At 42.6% G+C, this 13,830-nt stretch overlaps 1 protein-coding gene across 1 annotated transcript in view; it reads left to right on the top strand.

Annotated features, from left to right (window-relative positions):
* The window catches only part of DNAAF9 (dynein axonemal assembly factor 9), an 816,325-nt gene that overhangs the window by 135,526 nt on the left and 666,969 nt on the right, over positions 1 to 13,830 (top strand). The window contains exon 2 of the mRNA XM_086964303.1: positions 6,894 to 6,973. Within this exon, the coding sequence (XP_086820429.1) occupies positions 6,894 to 6,973 (80 nt within the window). The remainder of the gene's footprint in view (positions 1 to 6,893; positions 6,974 to 13,830) is intronic.

Here is a 13,830-nt window from a genome sequence, read left to right as displayed (position 1 = left end):
AATTCCAATCAGGTGAAAAAACCAAAATGTCATCCTGATAGGCCTGTACCCCGGGAACAGACTCAAAAAGGTGATCCATTATTTTTTGGAAAACACTAGCTGCACTAGCTAGCTAGTCCAAAGGGAAGTTTCAAATATTTGAAAACACCAAATGGGGTCACAAAAGTGGTGAGATCTTGAGAAGACTCAGTAAGGGGTACCTGATGGTATGCCGAGCGCAAATCAATAAGCGAAAAATATTTGGCACCACCTAGATTGGCAAGAAGATCGTGAATCTTGGGAAGGGGATGGCAATCAACCAAAATATTTTTGTTCAGAGTGCGAAGGTCGGCACATAGCCTAACCTCACCATTCTTTTTGCGAACGATAACAATGGGCGAAACCCATTCGGAAGAGTCTGAAGGTGCATTAATACCATCCTTTTTGAGAGAAGTGAGAACAGCTTTAAGCTCATCCCTGGAACTGATGGGGACAGGATGGACTTTATGAACAATGGGTTGAGCAGAGGCTTTCAGCTTAATCTCATGTTGAAAACCTTTGACAGTACCTGGTTAGTTGGAAAAAACGTTGGGAAATCTGTCCAAGATTTGTTTGATGTCTGACTCATGATCATTAGTGAGAAGACAAACTGAAACAAAAGGTGGAACAGGAGAATAACCTTCAGGAGGATCACCCACTCTGATGGGATCATCCGAACCAGGAACTAGGAAAATACCCATCTTGGCGAGATCTTGCCAGCCAACTATGTTGGGACCTTTGGTCGCAACATAAATCTTTGTAATTATAGATCTGCCAAAACACTCTAGCCTATAGTTAAAGTAGCCAAGCATAATAATATCAGACTCGTTAAATGCTTTTGGACTAAGGTCAGATTTGAACAAAGAAATGGAATTTTTCCATTTTTCATGAAAGAACACTTCGTTGAGAATGGTTATTGGGGATCCAGAATCTGCCATGACAGTAACTTCAATGTTCCCAAATAGTGCAGAGCAGTAAGGACCTTTGACCAAATTAGAAGTATCGATGAAATTGCAATGAATAGATACAACCATGTCTTGGAACTCATCAATGCAATCATCTAAATCAGGACATACAACACTATTTACAGAAGGCCTAAACGACCTTTTGACAGATTTACACATATCTTGGAAATGTCCTAACTTTTTACATAAAACACACCTTTTTCCTGAAGCAGGACAAGAGGGGTTATTGCCGATGTGGGATTTAGAACCACACCTGTAACAGTAAGGGTTAGGATTTTTTTGAAATGGTCTGACAGACTTATTAGCCCTAACTAAACTAACAGAAGTAGAATTATCATATGAAGGAGTATGAAGAGAAGAATGAGGTTGATCCTTCTGAAGAGCATTAGAAGTAGTGATGGATCTTTTGATGCTCTTGGCAATGTCAATAGTTTCTTGGAGTGTAGGTTTCTTGCAGCTCAAAAGGCGTTGTTGAATCTTTTTGGAGAAACAAGCGAAAACGAATTGATCTCTAATGTAAATGTCAGGATTAGATTCAAATTCGCAAGTAGACGCCAAGATTCTTAATTGAGCAATATACTCCTCAATGGATTCGTCGTCTCGCTGTCTTCTCTTAAAGAAGTGATGTCTCTCCAGCATTTCATTAGGTTCTTCACCATAATGTCTTGCGAGGCGAGATAAAGCTTCCTTATACTCGTCCCAATTATCACCGGCATCTCCAGAGGGAGGAGAGGATCTTGGAAGATTTTCAAAGGTATGTTGTGCAGCAACTCCCAAACAGCCATATAAAATAGCGACTTTTCTTTCAGGCGTGAACTTAACTGCATCAATTGCTACAATATGGTTGGCAAAAGCTCTAACCCACTGACGCCAAGGAATAGTGGGTTTTCCAGTGAGTTGAAGAAAAGGTGGGGGTTGAGCAAATTGCTGAGCAGAAGCCATTTAAAATAAAAAGTATCACAGTTATGGTTGTAAATGAAAATAATAGAAGTAGTTCAAAGTGCTCAAGAAATAATATGCATGAATTGAAGCTTATAATGACAGTTGAAATGCAGGCAGGGGTGTGCCTGTCACCGAAGGAGCACACACAAGAATTAATAAATTTGTCATATATAATAAAAGAAAAAAAAATGTTGTAAAAATACCAGTATTTAACTCCTCAGTATGGATAAATGCCAAGGAAACAAAGCGAAGGTCGCGCTGTAGCGTCAGGAACCAGGAAACTGACTGCGTGTGAAGATCAGCGTGGAGCGTGTAGTTGCAGGCAGCTGTAGCTAGGCAACGAGCTAAAATGGCTGCCGTGCGCAAGCGTGATGACGTGGAGGCGTGATGAGGTGAAGCGCTGGAGCATCGAGTGTATTAGCGTCAAGTGCGCGTAAGGGTTAATGACGCGCAGGTATGATGACGCTGTAGAATGCCGGGTACTCACGGGCTGAAGCTCGAGCTCTCAAGGCAACCGTCACCATCAAGGCAAGCTGCTGGGAAATCGAAGAAAATCAGGTGGAAAGCAAGCTACCGTCGGCTTGAAAAGCAGGTAGATGCGACGTTCTTGAAGAATAGAGAAGCACCTGGTCGGAGTGGGAGGGCGGGCATCGAGGGAGTAGGCCGAGTACCTCCTGGTGGGTGTTTAGTAGGTTCAGGACCCGCTCTTCGCCAAATGAAATAAGTTAATTTCTTGGCAAGAGTAGTAGGTAAAAATCTTCTTTAATTCAAGTAGAAGAAACACCCACAGGGAAAAGCCGCCGCTCGACTCCAGGACTCCGGGCAACTGACTAGCGTTGCCCAGAGCGCTAGAACCGAACGGAGGGGCAGAACATGAAGAAGAGAAGGCAATCCCTCGTGCTGAGCACAGCACGAGGGAAGACATATACTACACAAAGCGGTACAAAAGGGGGTGGTGATGAACGGAGCATCTGAACCAATCAAACACTCACAACCAGTCAAAAGATCTGGGTTTGATCCATCACCGTTCTTTAGCCCACTCTGCCACCCCAGTTCAGACATGGCTATATGCAAACCAGTCTGACCCTGTGCTTTTGTGTCATTCTTCACAGCTTTGTCCACAAAGCAGCTAGCAACTCCAGAGCCTTGAGACCCTCACGGGTGATTTTCAACGCTTAATATATCCTGAGTGAGTGATCGATGAAAATCACTCATTCATGGGCCACACTCACTAACGTTTTGAAAGAAGTTGGAAAGTGTTGATTGTGGGGTTCCTTCAATAATTTGTGTAGATTTCTGAGTTCATGAAATTTCAATGGCTGTGCACATGTATTTTCAGACCATGGCTATGGGGTACAATATTCAGAGTTGGCTTTGGGTCAGCCCATTGCTTATGATTAGATGGCTTTGTTGTCTATCTCACTTCCCTTCTTCCGATTTGATGGTTTGCCTCTCTATTCTTGAGTTTGTTCCGCTTAGCAGCATTTTGGTCTTACATTGATCTGATTGGACGAGTTCCACCCAGTTGCGGCCCGTGCAGGTAAGAGCAGTGGGGCCGGGTGAGAAGGGGGGATTTTGACCACGAAGAGGTAAAATAATGACATATTTAATTTTCTCTTGTCAATGTCCGTCGAAATCACACCCCTCGCGGCCCAAGCGCCTCACCGCTCTTAACTGCACAGGCCGTGGCTGGTTGTGTAAACCTTTCTCTGCTTAGACCCCGCCCCCTTCATAGACCTCCTTTGTTCTTTTTCCGCTGTAATTGCTCTAGCCACTGTACAGCTTTTACTTCCCCTCACACCCCTGCTGTACTGTTACTCCTCACACTTCTGTAGCATTCCATGATTTTTTCCCCTACAATTATTGATTTATATTTTGGAAGGCCTGGCAGCTGCAATTTGTTTCTGGTCCAGCCCTTTCTTGAAATATGCCTTCGCACACATTTAATGGCAATTTTTTTGTAATTTTCCACCTAAGAGGCGGTGCATTTGTCACCTTGGAATTGTAAATTGAAAAAAAAAAACACCTTAAAATGGCAGCTCTGTAATACCCCATACGTATTATGTCCTTTCCTTGCACACGTGTGTATTGTCACCACAGGAAAATGGACATCCACCATTTCAAAATGGTAAATAAGAAAAACAAGCATTTGCAATGCAATAGGTCTCGCATTGGTTACATTTTTAAGTATTGGAGTTGCAAATAACAATGTTTCTTTATGTAGGAGTTTGAAATTTACCAGTGGCTGAAATCCGGGTAAAAAACAAGCAAAAATAAGCAAAGCACATACATGTCTGATAAAGTAAACTGCGGCATTTGATGGATTCTTAAGAGTGAAGGGGGGGAGAGAGTGAAGAGGAAGAGTGAAGGGGCTGGTGAGGAGACAGTGAAGGGGCAGATAGACGGGAAACAGATAACCGAGTGCTCAAAACTGGTGTTCAATTTCTGTGGTTTATTGAAGTGTACGTGGTTCCTACTGGTAGTGAAAGCGCATGTGACGCCATTTGAAGCACAATGTAACATCTGTGTCATATACGGTGACCAGAATTTTAAAGCCAAAAACCGGGACATTTCCCAAAAATAGAAGGACTACAACAATTTTACTGCAACCCAGCGCACAGAATGAGAAGAGCATTACAGAAGAGTCATTAAAAAGTACATAAAATGCCATTTTTAATGCCAGTAGCATGCCTGTTCATTAAATGGCTTTCTTATAACAGTTGCTAACTCTCCCTGGTCCCTGCTTTGCAAAACATAAAAAGATACCTCCCACAGTTTTCAGCCGACCCTCTCTAAAAACCGGGACATAAGTTTAATTTCTTGAAATCCGCCGGGACAGCTGACGAAAAACAGGGACTGCCCAGGCAAATCCGGGACGCCTGGTCACCCTAGTGTCATACTAACAGAACGAAAACTACGCTGCTTCAGTGTGTGCATATAAGGAGCCTCGGTGATTTTTAGGCGCATTGATTAGCCCAGTTTGTTTGGCAATAAGAAAGGATGAAAGGCCCTTCCTTTAGGGTTGCAAGCTGGGCTCTGCAGAATGGTAGAGGAAACAACAAGCCAGTGGCAAACCTGGAATTCTGGAGCTAATGGGTGTGAAAAAAAGCATTGTGGTCACTTTGCGACCTATTTGTTTTGTGTTATTTAGTGAAATGAATATTTTTTGTATTGTGAACCTTTTTTGGTCTCTGTCCTTAGGCTGCCTTTTGTAACCGAAAACAATTCTTACAAATATGACATTTCCGGCAAAAGCGTTTTTATAAAAAATCAATTTCACAGTGGATCAAAGAAAAGAAGAGGAAAAACAATTTTATTGAAATCCCCGTTTTGAAGAAAAACGAAAAATGAAACTAGCGCTTCAGTGTCCAACCCAAGTGGCGCTAATGGGTTTGGATATGAATAAAAGAAATCCGGGCACTTTGCGACCACTCTGTTTTGCTTTATTTAATTAATTGTTGATTTTTAGTATTCTAAACTTAGTTATCCACCGAAGTAGAGAACAAACATGACCTCTTAGCGCTTACGTTCATGACAACTGAGTACTTTACAGAGTAAGCACATCAGCAACAGCATGAGGTGCATAGAAAGTAGATACAAATATATAGTAACAGTAAAAAGGAGTAAACGAAATACAGTGGGATATGTAAACGGAATCGCAGCAAGTACCTGAGTTACATACCGTGTAAACAAAAATACATAGCAACAATAAATCAAAGTAGAATACGATACAGTGTACACCAAGGTTCTGAGGTAGTAGGGAAGAGTGTGGGTGGTGATAGTAGATGCAGTTATCCCCAAGGTAGTGCTGCATAGATTTACGTGAGGGGTGTAGTCTAACATAGCCCAAGACTCAGGCATGCCATACAACAAGGTGTTTTAGAGTGCTTTTTGACTTTAGCTGTACCTGAAGACAGATACTTTTATGCTGTGTGAAAAATGAAAAAAATATCGGTTTTGCATCACCCATTCTGCAGTTGGAAGTCCAGTGGGCCAGCCAGCCAGAGGCAGTAGTTTGGCCCTCTCTCACTCTTAGCTGCTGGCCCTGGGTGACAGTGGAGAAATGCAATGGCTGCTACTTGATGAACCGCTAACATCCCCTTCCCCACTGGCTAAAGTCACACTCTTGGTCTTCTGGTATCAGTGATGGGAAAGTAATCAGTTCCTTTGCGACATAGTAAGCCGTAAGCTGCTAGTGACACTTGTCTCCCCTTGCTGCACCGAAAAAGTTCCTACTTCAGCACATATCCTAAATATGGCAAATCTTTTTTTATTAACTACATCGGGTTTGCATATTATAATACTGTTAAAGTCTTCAAAAATAATTGTCTGACGTATCCAATTCCAAGCTTTGCTTCTTGCACAACACTTAGCATTCCCAGGAGGGCACTTGGAATCAGCACATCTTTTATTTTACTGCATATTTTACCTTTTGCTTGCTTCTCAAGATTATGCACAGCGAAGAAAATTTGTGGAAGTAGGCATAGTAGACATGTGGTTGTTCTCTACCATTCTTGACCTCTTTTTACAGAAACCCTGGGAGCCTTGCGTCTTTTTCACCTTAGAACTGTGGAAACAGGCTTAAGTTATTTTATGGTATACTGATGCGAACACATTATTCTTTGCATGTTTTATGGCCACGTTGCCTGACACTCTGCCAACCTCCTATTTTGCAGGCCATAACCATAAAGGTCTACTCTGGAAAACATACTCAATTCTAGATTTTCTATAGTCGTTGGAAAAATTTGTTGTTTGAAAAATCTGTAAATCTTGATTTTTGTTCAATTGTGGGTCGCTTAGCTGCAAAAAATGTTTTGGGAGTTGTGCCCTAAGAGCATCAAGGTAATTTATAAATTATCAATTGATACCATCCACTAAGTGTTTGTGCATTCGCCATAATTTGTCATTTAGCAATGGTGAATTTTAAGTTGTTAAGTTTTACTCTTTTTTTTCCCCCTTCCTGTTTAGTTGCAGCCGCCTTAGACAAGTTCAGAGCATCCTCAAACAAAGCTGCAAATCCAGACCTGATGGAATCCTCTGCATTTTAGGTTTGTCATTTTTTTCCCTATAAATAAATCAATTAAATTTCTTTCAGTTTTATGCCTTGAACCCTAAAAGTATTCTTCATGTGTAGCCTAATGTTTCCCTTTTTGTTGGGATTATTTGAGAGATATGGACCGACTAAAAAAGCCTGCTATTCTCCTTAAAATCTTTGATACTATCTAGCCAAGTCTGCTAATGTTTACAGGCCTCCCGGGCGGCCTTTGGCAGTGCCTATATTACGCCTTCTGCACCCTTTTCCTTTGCTTCTTGTACCGTTCATACATTTATTAGGCTATTTACTTTTACCTTTATATTTTTTCATTGGAAATCTTTCCTTCAGTGTGATATTTTTGGACTTATGTTGTAAGGCATTCCCTGTAAAACTTCACTGTAAAAAACATCACTTTGTTAAACTTTGTCCAAGAATGACTAGTTTTTAGGTCTGGCCTTTGAGACCACTTTAGGCGTTTCACCACACCGTTAGTTGTAAAAAAAAATGGAGGCTTTTGTTCTGTGGTTTACATCCCTTGGTCTGTTACATTGTCAGTCACAGTTTAGTTCCATCCACATCAGCATGGGGCATGGCTCAAGTTCAATTCAGCCATAGGCTCCTTGTCTGTAAGGGATGGCATTTTGCTTGTACACACCAGCTTTTAAAATAATGCCCTTTAGGGAACCGGATTGTTGGACAATATGTGCTTAAAAAAGGTTTTCATTTTTAGCCACCAGTTGTACACCGCCTGTTTCTCTGTTTTGGTATACTTAAGTCTAATCCCCTCATCTCCGCGTCCTCTGCCTTACTGTCCATGACTCCTCCTTGCCCGTTGACATTGCAGAGAGTCTTTGTAGTTTTGTAGACCGCCGCCTGTTGATTGGCCCGCTTTCTGCCAGGTGACCCCCCTTGATTGTACCTCCCGCCCTGATCACTATAGTTCAGCCTGAAGCTACCAGCCATCTTAGAATGGTGTCTAGAGCATGAGGTGGGTGTGATGACTTGCTTGCAGAGGTGATCCTTGCAGATTAAGTTTGCTTTCACACGGTTTTCCTTCACGCTGTTTAAATAGTGTACTGTGTTATGGAGTACAGCCTAATATTTTTAATGTACGTTTCATTGTCTGTATTAGTATACCCAAGTTCTGTGATAATATTGCCTCTTTTTTTCCAGGGCTAACTGCTGACCGACAAGGAGTTTTCTTTATTCAGTGTTTACCCCCTCTGGTGCGCCTCCTATTCATCTGCCATGCTCTCTATACTCTTCCTAGGAACTCTTTGATCCCCTTCCTGCCTGTGGAAACTAGTGAGAGTCCTATCTCTTTTTAGTTTTGGCAAGCACTCACTAAGTGATTGGTTTGCTTGCGGTGGTCAGGTGACACCCATCGCCTCTAACACAAGATCACCCTCTCTTAGCCAGCTGTGACAAACTCTGTTGGAATGCTCGGTTAAATGTGTGCTCTGTTTAGGATTGCAGTTTGGTCTTTGGTGGTTTATTTTGCTGTTTTCTGACTGTTCATACAGGCCCTTAAGTTTTTCATTCCTCATTATGGTTAAACATTCTTCCAAGAAGAGATATGTGTCTCCCTCACCCTCCAAATCTTCAGGGTCTCCCTGCACCTCTAGTATCTCCTCTCCTTCGCTCTAAAGACATAGCAAGGGCACAAGCGAAACTATTGAGGAGAAGATAAGAATTGCTTCAATACCTTGAAAGAATTTCACAAAGATGATTCAGAATCCATCAAGAGGCCTGTAGGTGATGTGCTTTCAGCTTCAGATGTTACTCCAGACTCATATAATACCTACACCAACCTGAACAAAAGAGAGAGTATGTTAGAGAAAACATGGGTTTTGATCCTTTTGAGAAGCCCTCTGCTTCTAAGGAGTCAGTGCCGCTCCAGTTTCAGAAGCAAGTTAATGATGAGCTCTCAATGCATCCGTTTGTTTGTGCTGGAGATGATCCAGATAAAATCGCCCCTTTCAAAATTTATACCGAAATTATCTCCTCTGGAAAAAAATTGACATTCTTTTTCCAGGTAATGACCATGTCGATTCACTGGTTGCCTGTTTGGTGGTCAGGTCTTTAATAACAGAGGAGAATATTTGGAAGGACCTCCCCGATGAGCTCAAGGTTATCTCTGGATCTCATTTAGCTATGCGAGCAGGTAGGTGTATAGGGCCTATATTGCTCTATCTTTAATCAAAGGCTTCAAAACTTTATTTAGAGGAATCCAAGATGGAACTGAGTGTTCTGATTTATTGGAAGCAGTGGAACAGCAGGTGGAGTTGCCTTTGGATATATCTTTCAACGCTGTGAGATCTGTAGCTCTTGCAAGTAGGCAATCTGTGGTCCCAAGATGCAATCTATGTCTGGAACACAGACAATGCCCCCAGATATCAACAGCTTTAAAAATGCTATTTGAAGTTTTTCATGTTATTTGTGTGAGATCTGCAGAAAATTGCATTGTCTTTTTAAAGACTGAAAACATTCCTCTTCAAAAAAGATTCTTAAAAAAATATAGGTTATCAAAGTGGAAGACTTTTAGACAGTCTTCAGGAAAGGAGTGCTTTGATCAGTCTGCAAGGAATCCAATCAAGCCACCTTCCTTTCAAAAGCAGAAAAAAAAGATTCTAAGACCAACAGTCCTAACTGTGTCGATTTGGGAGAAGTTGGCCAGCAACCAAATGTTGGCTGTCGAATAAATGTTTTTTTCTACCTGGCATCAGTTCACAAAGGACAAATGGGTCCTCCATATTGTAAAAAAAGGGTTGTCCGGTCAATGTCTAGTTGTTACTACAGAAGTGAGAGATTATTCCTACACATATACCCAGGAACCCTCTCGGTAAGAAAGCGTTTCTTGAGGGAACTGCAGCTCTAGTTCCGAAAGGTGCATTTTGCCCAGTTCCTTTTTAAGAGTGGAGTTTGGTCATTTACTTCATTGTCGTCCTAGTACAGAAATATACAGAGGAATTTTGTGTGGTGATGGGTCTGAAGACCCCGAATCTCTACATTCAAAACCTCAAGTTCAAGATAGAGATGTTACAGATGATAATTCCTTTGATCCCATTGGTCATTTCATGATTATGCTAAATCTTATGGATGCTTGTCTTCATGTTCCAATTGCCAGAGGCCATTGGAATTATCTGAGGTTTGCCTTGCCTTGCCTTGACCTTGCTAGTAGGTCGCTCCCCCACCACACAGCTCCGCCCTGTGTGCCCTGACGCCGCTGCTGCGGTAGAAGTCATTGCCCTCCTCCACCCGCAGGCTGCCACCTGAGCCTCATTCCTGGTGGCCAGTGGTAGGCCTTAGGTCTGTATCTTTGTCAATATCTGTTCCCTGTATTGCCTGCTTTTTTCTGTGTCCGTGTTGCTTGCCTTCTGTTTCCCCCTCGCTGCCCCCGATTTCTGGCCGTTTTTTGCCTTCTGTATCTGTAAGACTGACCGAGTGGTCAACACAATGAGTCTAGGGACGTCTATGGCCTTTGTTTCAAGCGTCTTTATTTCAGGAGTTTTAGGCAGGGGCGTAGGAGACACTACATTTCTGGGGGGGACAGGGACAACCGTGTGGTCTTTCCAGTGACCCTATAGATATTGCCTGTTGCATGAGACCGTACGCCCGTTTATACAATCAGATAGTTTTAAAGTGAAACATGGAGAAAGACAGGCATGTAGTCACAGTTTGTAAGCATGCTTTATTGTTATTTCTATTCACACTGTAATTAGACAAATGTGGAAAAATCATGTATACTTTTTATAGTGCTACTCATAGTTCACTCAGTTCTATGATCTGCAAGGTACACGTTCTTTGAAGCAGGCACATTAACCCCCGCACTACTTTACGATGAGCCAAAATTTCCATTAGACAACATTTCGAACGCTTATTAGTAGGAACATTAATCTCCAGAGTTATCTTGACATTTTTATTGTTGCCTGAAAACTGCCTGATGCCCAAGGAAGTTAATTTACTTCTAAACCAAAAATTATTTTTAAACACAGCGCCCCCACCAAAGTCCATGCCAGATGCTGTTGTACCGTTTGCACCGCCTTAAAGCCAGTCCTGCTCCCAGCAATGGGGTAGGACAAGCAATTACAGAAGTGGGGTCAGAGCTAACCTCATAGCCAATATAGGAGGAAAAAGACCTATGTAATTGCAGCAAGCAAAATGATTTAACAAATTTCTTGTACAAGATTGAAGGGAGAATAGACATCAACTAGGGAGAATTGTTAAAACATTTTGGGATCAAATTTCGAAAACGAAGTAGACCCTCAGAGGGCATTCATGACATTTTCCAGTACTTTCATGGTGCACCTTGGAAGCCTGGTTTCCTAGGATTAAATCTGATTTTTTTTAAATGTCTTAAGACAGAAATACCTTCCACTATACCAAGATCCAAATTTCTCATGGGTGAGCCACTTAGACCAATGACTAGATTCCTTATGACAGTGCCAGAATGTTCCCATGGTTACTGCAGCCACAGTCATGGGTACCTTTAAAATTCCCTCAGTATACAAGAGTCAGAATTTTGCCATTAACAACCCATTTATAAAATGAGTACTGGAAATCTTATGACAATAGTTACCTCAAATATCAGTTCCAACATTTTGCTATGGGTCCAGCCCATATGCTAAAAATTATGTGCATCATATCAGAACCTTCAGCCCGGTGTGGTGGTGGGTGTTCTGTGTCCCTGCTGCTTGGTATGAATGAGTTATCAGCTTTCTCAGTTAGACAGTTTGAGACCCCACAGCCACTGACGGTGCCTTCGTAGAAGCATGTCAAGGCCTGCAGATGGCCATAGGTAACGCCTCCCATCCATATGCTGTTAGTGCCCATGTCCATAAGGCAAGAATAACCTCCAGTATGCCAGACCAGCACCACACTTGCATGCATAACAAACATACACTCACACACACATTCTCACTATATCTCTTGCACTCTTTTGTACCTTTGTACTCCGTGACACTCACACTCACACTGCCACTCACAATTCATTTAGTAAATTTGCTTTTATTGTGTTAGAAAAGCTTGCCCTGCTGTTTCTGCTTTACCTGCCTTGCCTTTTAGTGAAATTTAATAAAAACAGATTCTCTATACATTATTCAAAATAATATTATATTGCCCTGACAATGTTTGTTACAAGTATGATGTGAATGAAAAATGCACTTCTTAAAATAGCTGTGCGGGGATTATGTTTGGTTTCACTAATTGATCAAGCAGTTTCAGTATTGGAAATTAATGAATCCACATTCTAACATGTGGTATCACAGCATCCAGCTGACCTTATGAAATGTTTGACTTCTTTGGCAACTAGGGATTTCATCAAATAGCACTTTACATTTTGGGGGTTTTGAGACCCAACTTGCAATGTAAGAAATAAAACTGCATGTCTCAAGATGAAGCATTCTGGTGAATGGAAAGCCAGGAATGACTGAAGCTGTCACATGTTCTTCAATCCAGCACCATACCCTAAAGCCTCCGCCCTAGTCTCCCTCTTCGTGCCATTCCACATTCTCAGTCAACTCTCCCCTCTTGCCCCAGCCCCATTGCTGCAGATGGAATTAAGTAGGCATCTAGTACTACCGAAAGAGCCAGTATTCTGTGGGTGCCTTTGTACAAATGTGTTGATTCATGAGAGTTGTGTATTTTAATATGTGCAGAGTAAAAGGTGTGCTCATGTAAGTGCTGGATGATGGTGAATAGTGTGAGTGAATACAGCATGAGTGGTGCAAGTGTAGGGTGAAAAATGTGTCGATGTGAGTGTTAGGTGAGCTACATGAATGCAGTGTGAGAGGAGGGCCCATGTGAGTGTTGGTTGATATGAGTGCATACAGAGTGGGAGGAGCCACGGCAAGGTAGTGTGAACGGTGTAAATGCAAGATGAGTGATATGCTTGTGTGTGGTGCAGGGTGAGCGGCTAGAGTGAAGGGTGATCAGTGAGAGTGACTGGTGAGCGGAGTTGGCGCAGAGTGAGTGGTGTGTTCCTATGAGTCTGGCACACTATTGTCCCTGTGTGCAGGCAGGATGAACTGGGTGTCTGTATGAATGCAGACTGAGTGGTTTGTCTGCGTGAGTGCAGGGTGAGAGGATGAAGTGCAGGGTAACTGGTGTGACTCCGGGGTGTGTGCTGTACTTGTTTATGTGATATGATTACGAGTACAGGGTGAGTGTTATGCCCATGTGAATGAAAATGTGCTTAAAGATGTGAGTGAAGGGCAGGCTGTATGAGTGACAGGAGTGCCTATGTGAGTGCACAGTGAGCGATGTGATAGAGGGAGAGTTGGGTGAGAGGAGTGACTGCAGGGTGAGGAATTTGACATATGAGTTTGTGTGCACATGAAAGTCCAGAGTGTGAGAAATTAATGCATGGTGAGAAATATGCTTGCTTGAATGAGACTGCATAGTGAAAAGTGAGGTGAGTGAAGTGGCACATGAGTGCAGTGTCAGTGGTGTGCTTGTGTAAGTGCAGGATGAAAAGCGTGAGTGCATGGTGAGTGGTGTGAGTGCAGTGTGATCACTGTGAGTTCAGGGTGAGCGGTGTGCTGATGTGACTGCAGGGTAAGGGGAGGGAGAACGGCATGAGTTCATGGCAAGGGGCATAAGTGCAGTGTGGTCGCTCTGAGTGCAGGGTGAGCAGTGTGTTTCTGTGAGCGCAGGGTAAGAGGAGGATGAACGGTGTTAGTGTAGGGTAACACGTGAGTTCAGTTTGATGGAGGTAGGTTGAGCGGTGAACGTGACAAGTGAGTGGAGTGTCATGTGCATGCAGGGTGATCAATGCGCTCATGTGGGTGTAGCATAGGAGGAGGGTGAATTGCGTGAGTGCATGATGAGCAGTGCGATCGCTGTGAGTGCAGGGCGAGGGTGAAAGTGAAC

This window comes from Lissotriton vulgaris, chromosome 3_2, assembly GCF_964263255.1.
Source record: "Lissotriton vulgaris chromosome 3_2, aLisVul1.2, whole genome shotgun sequence".
Lineage (NCBI taxonomy): Eukaryota > Metazoa > Chordata > Amphibia > Caudata > Salamandridae > Lissotriton > Lissotriton vulgaris.
This window is presented reverse-complemented; position numbering and strand designations above follow the sequence as displayed.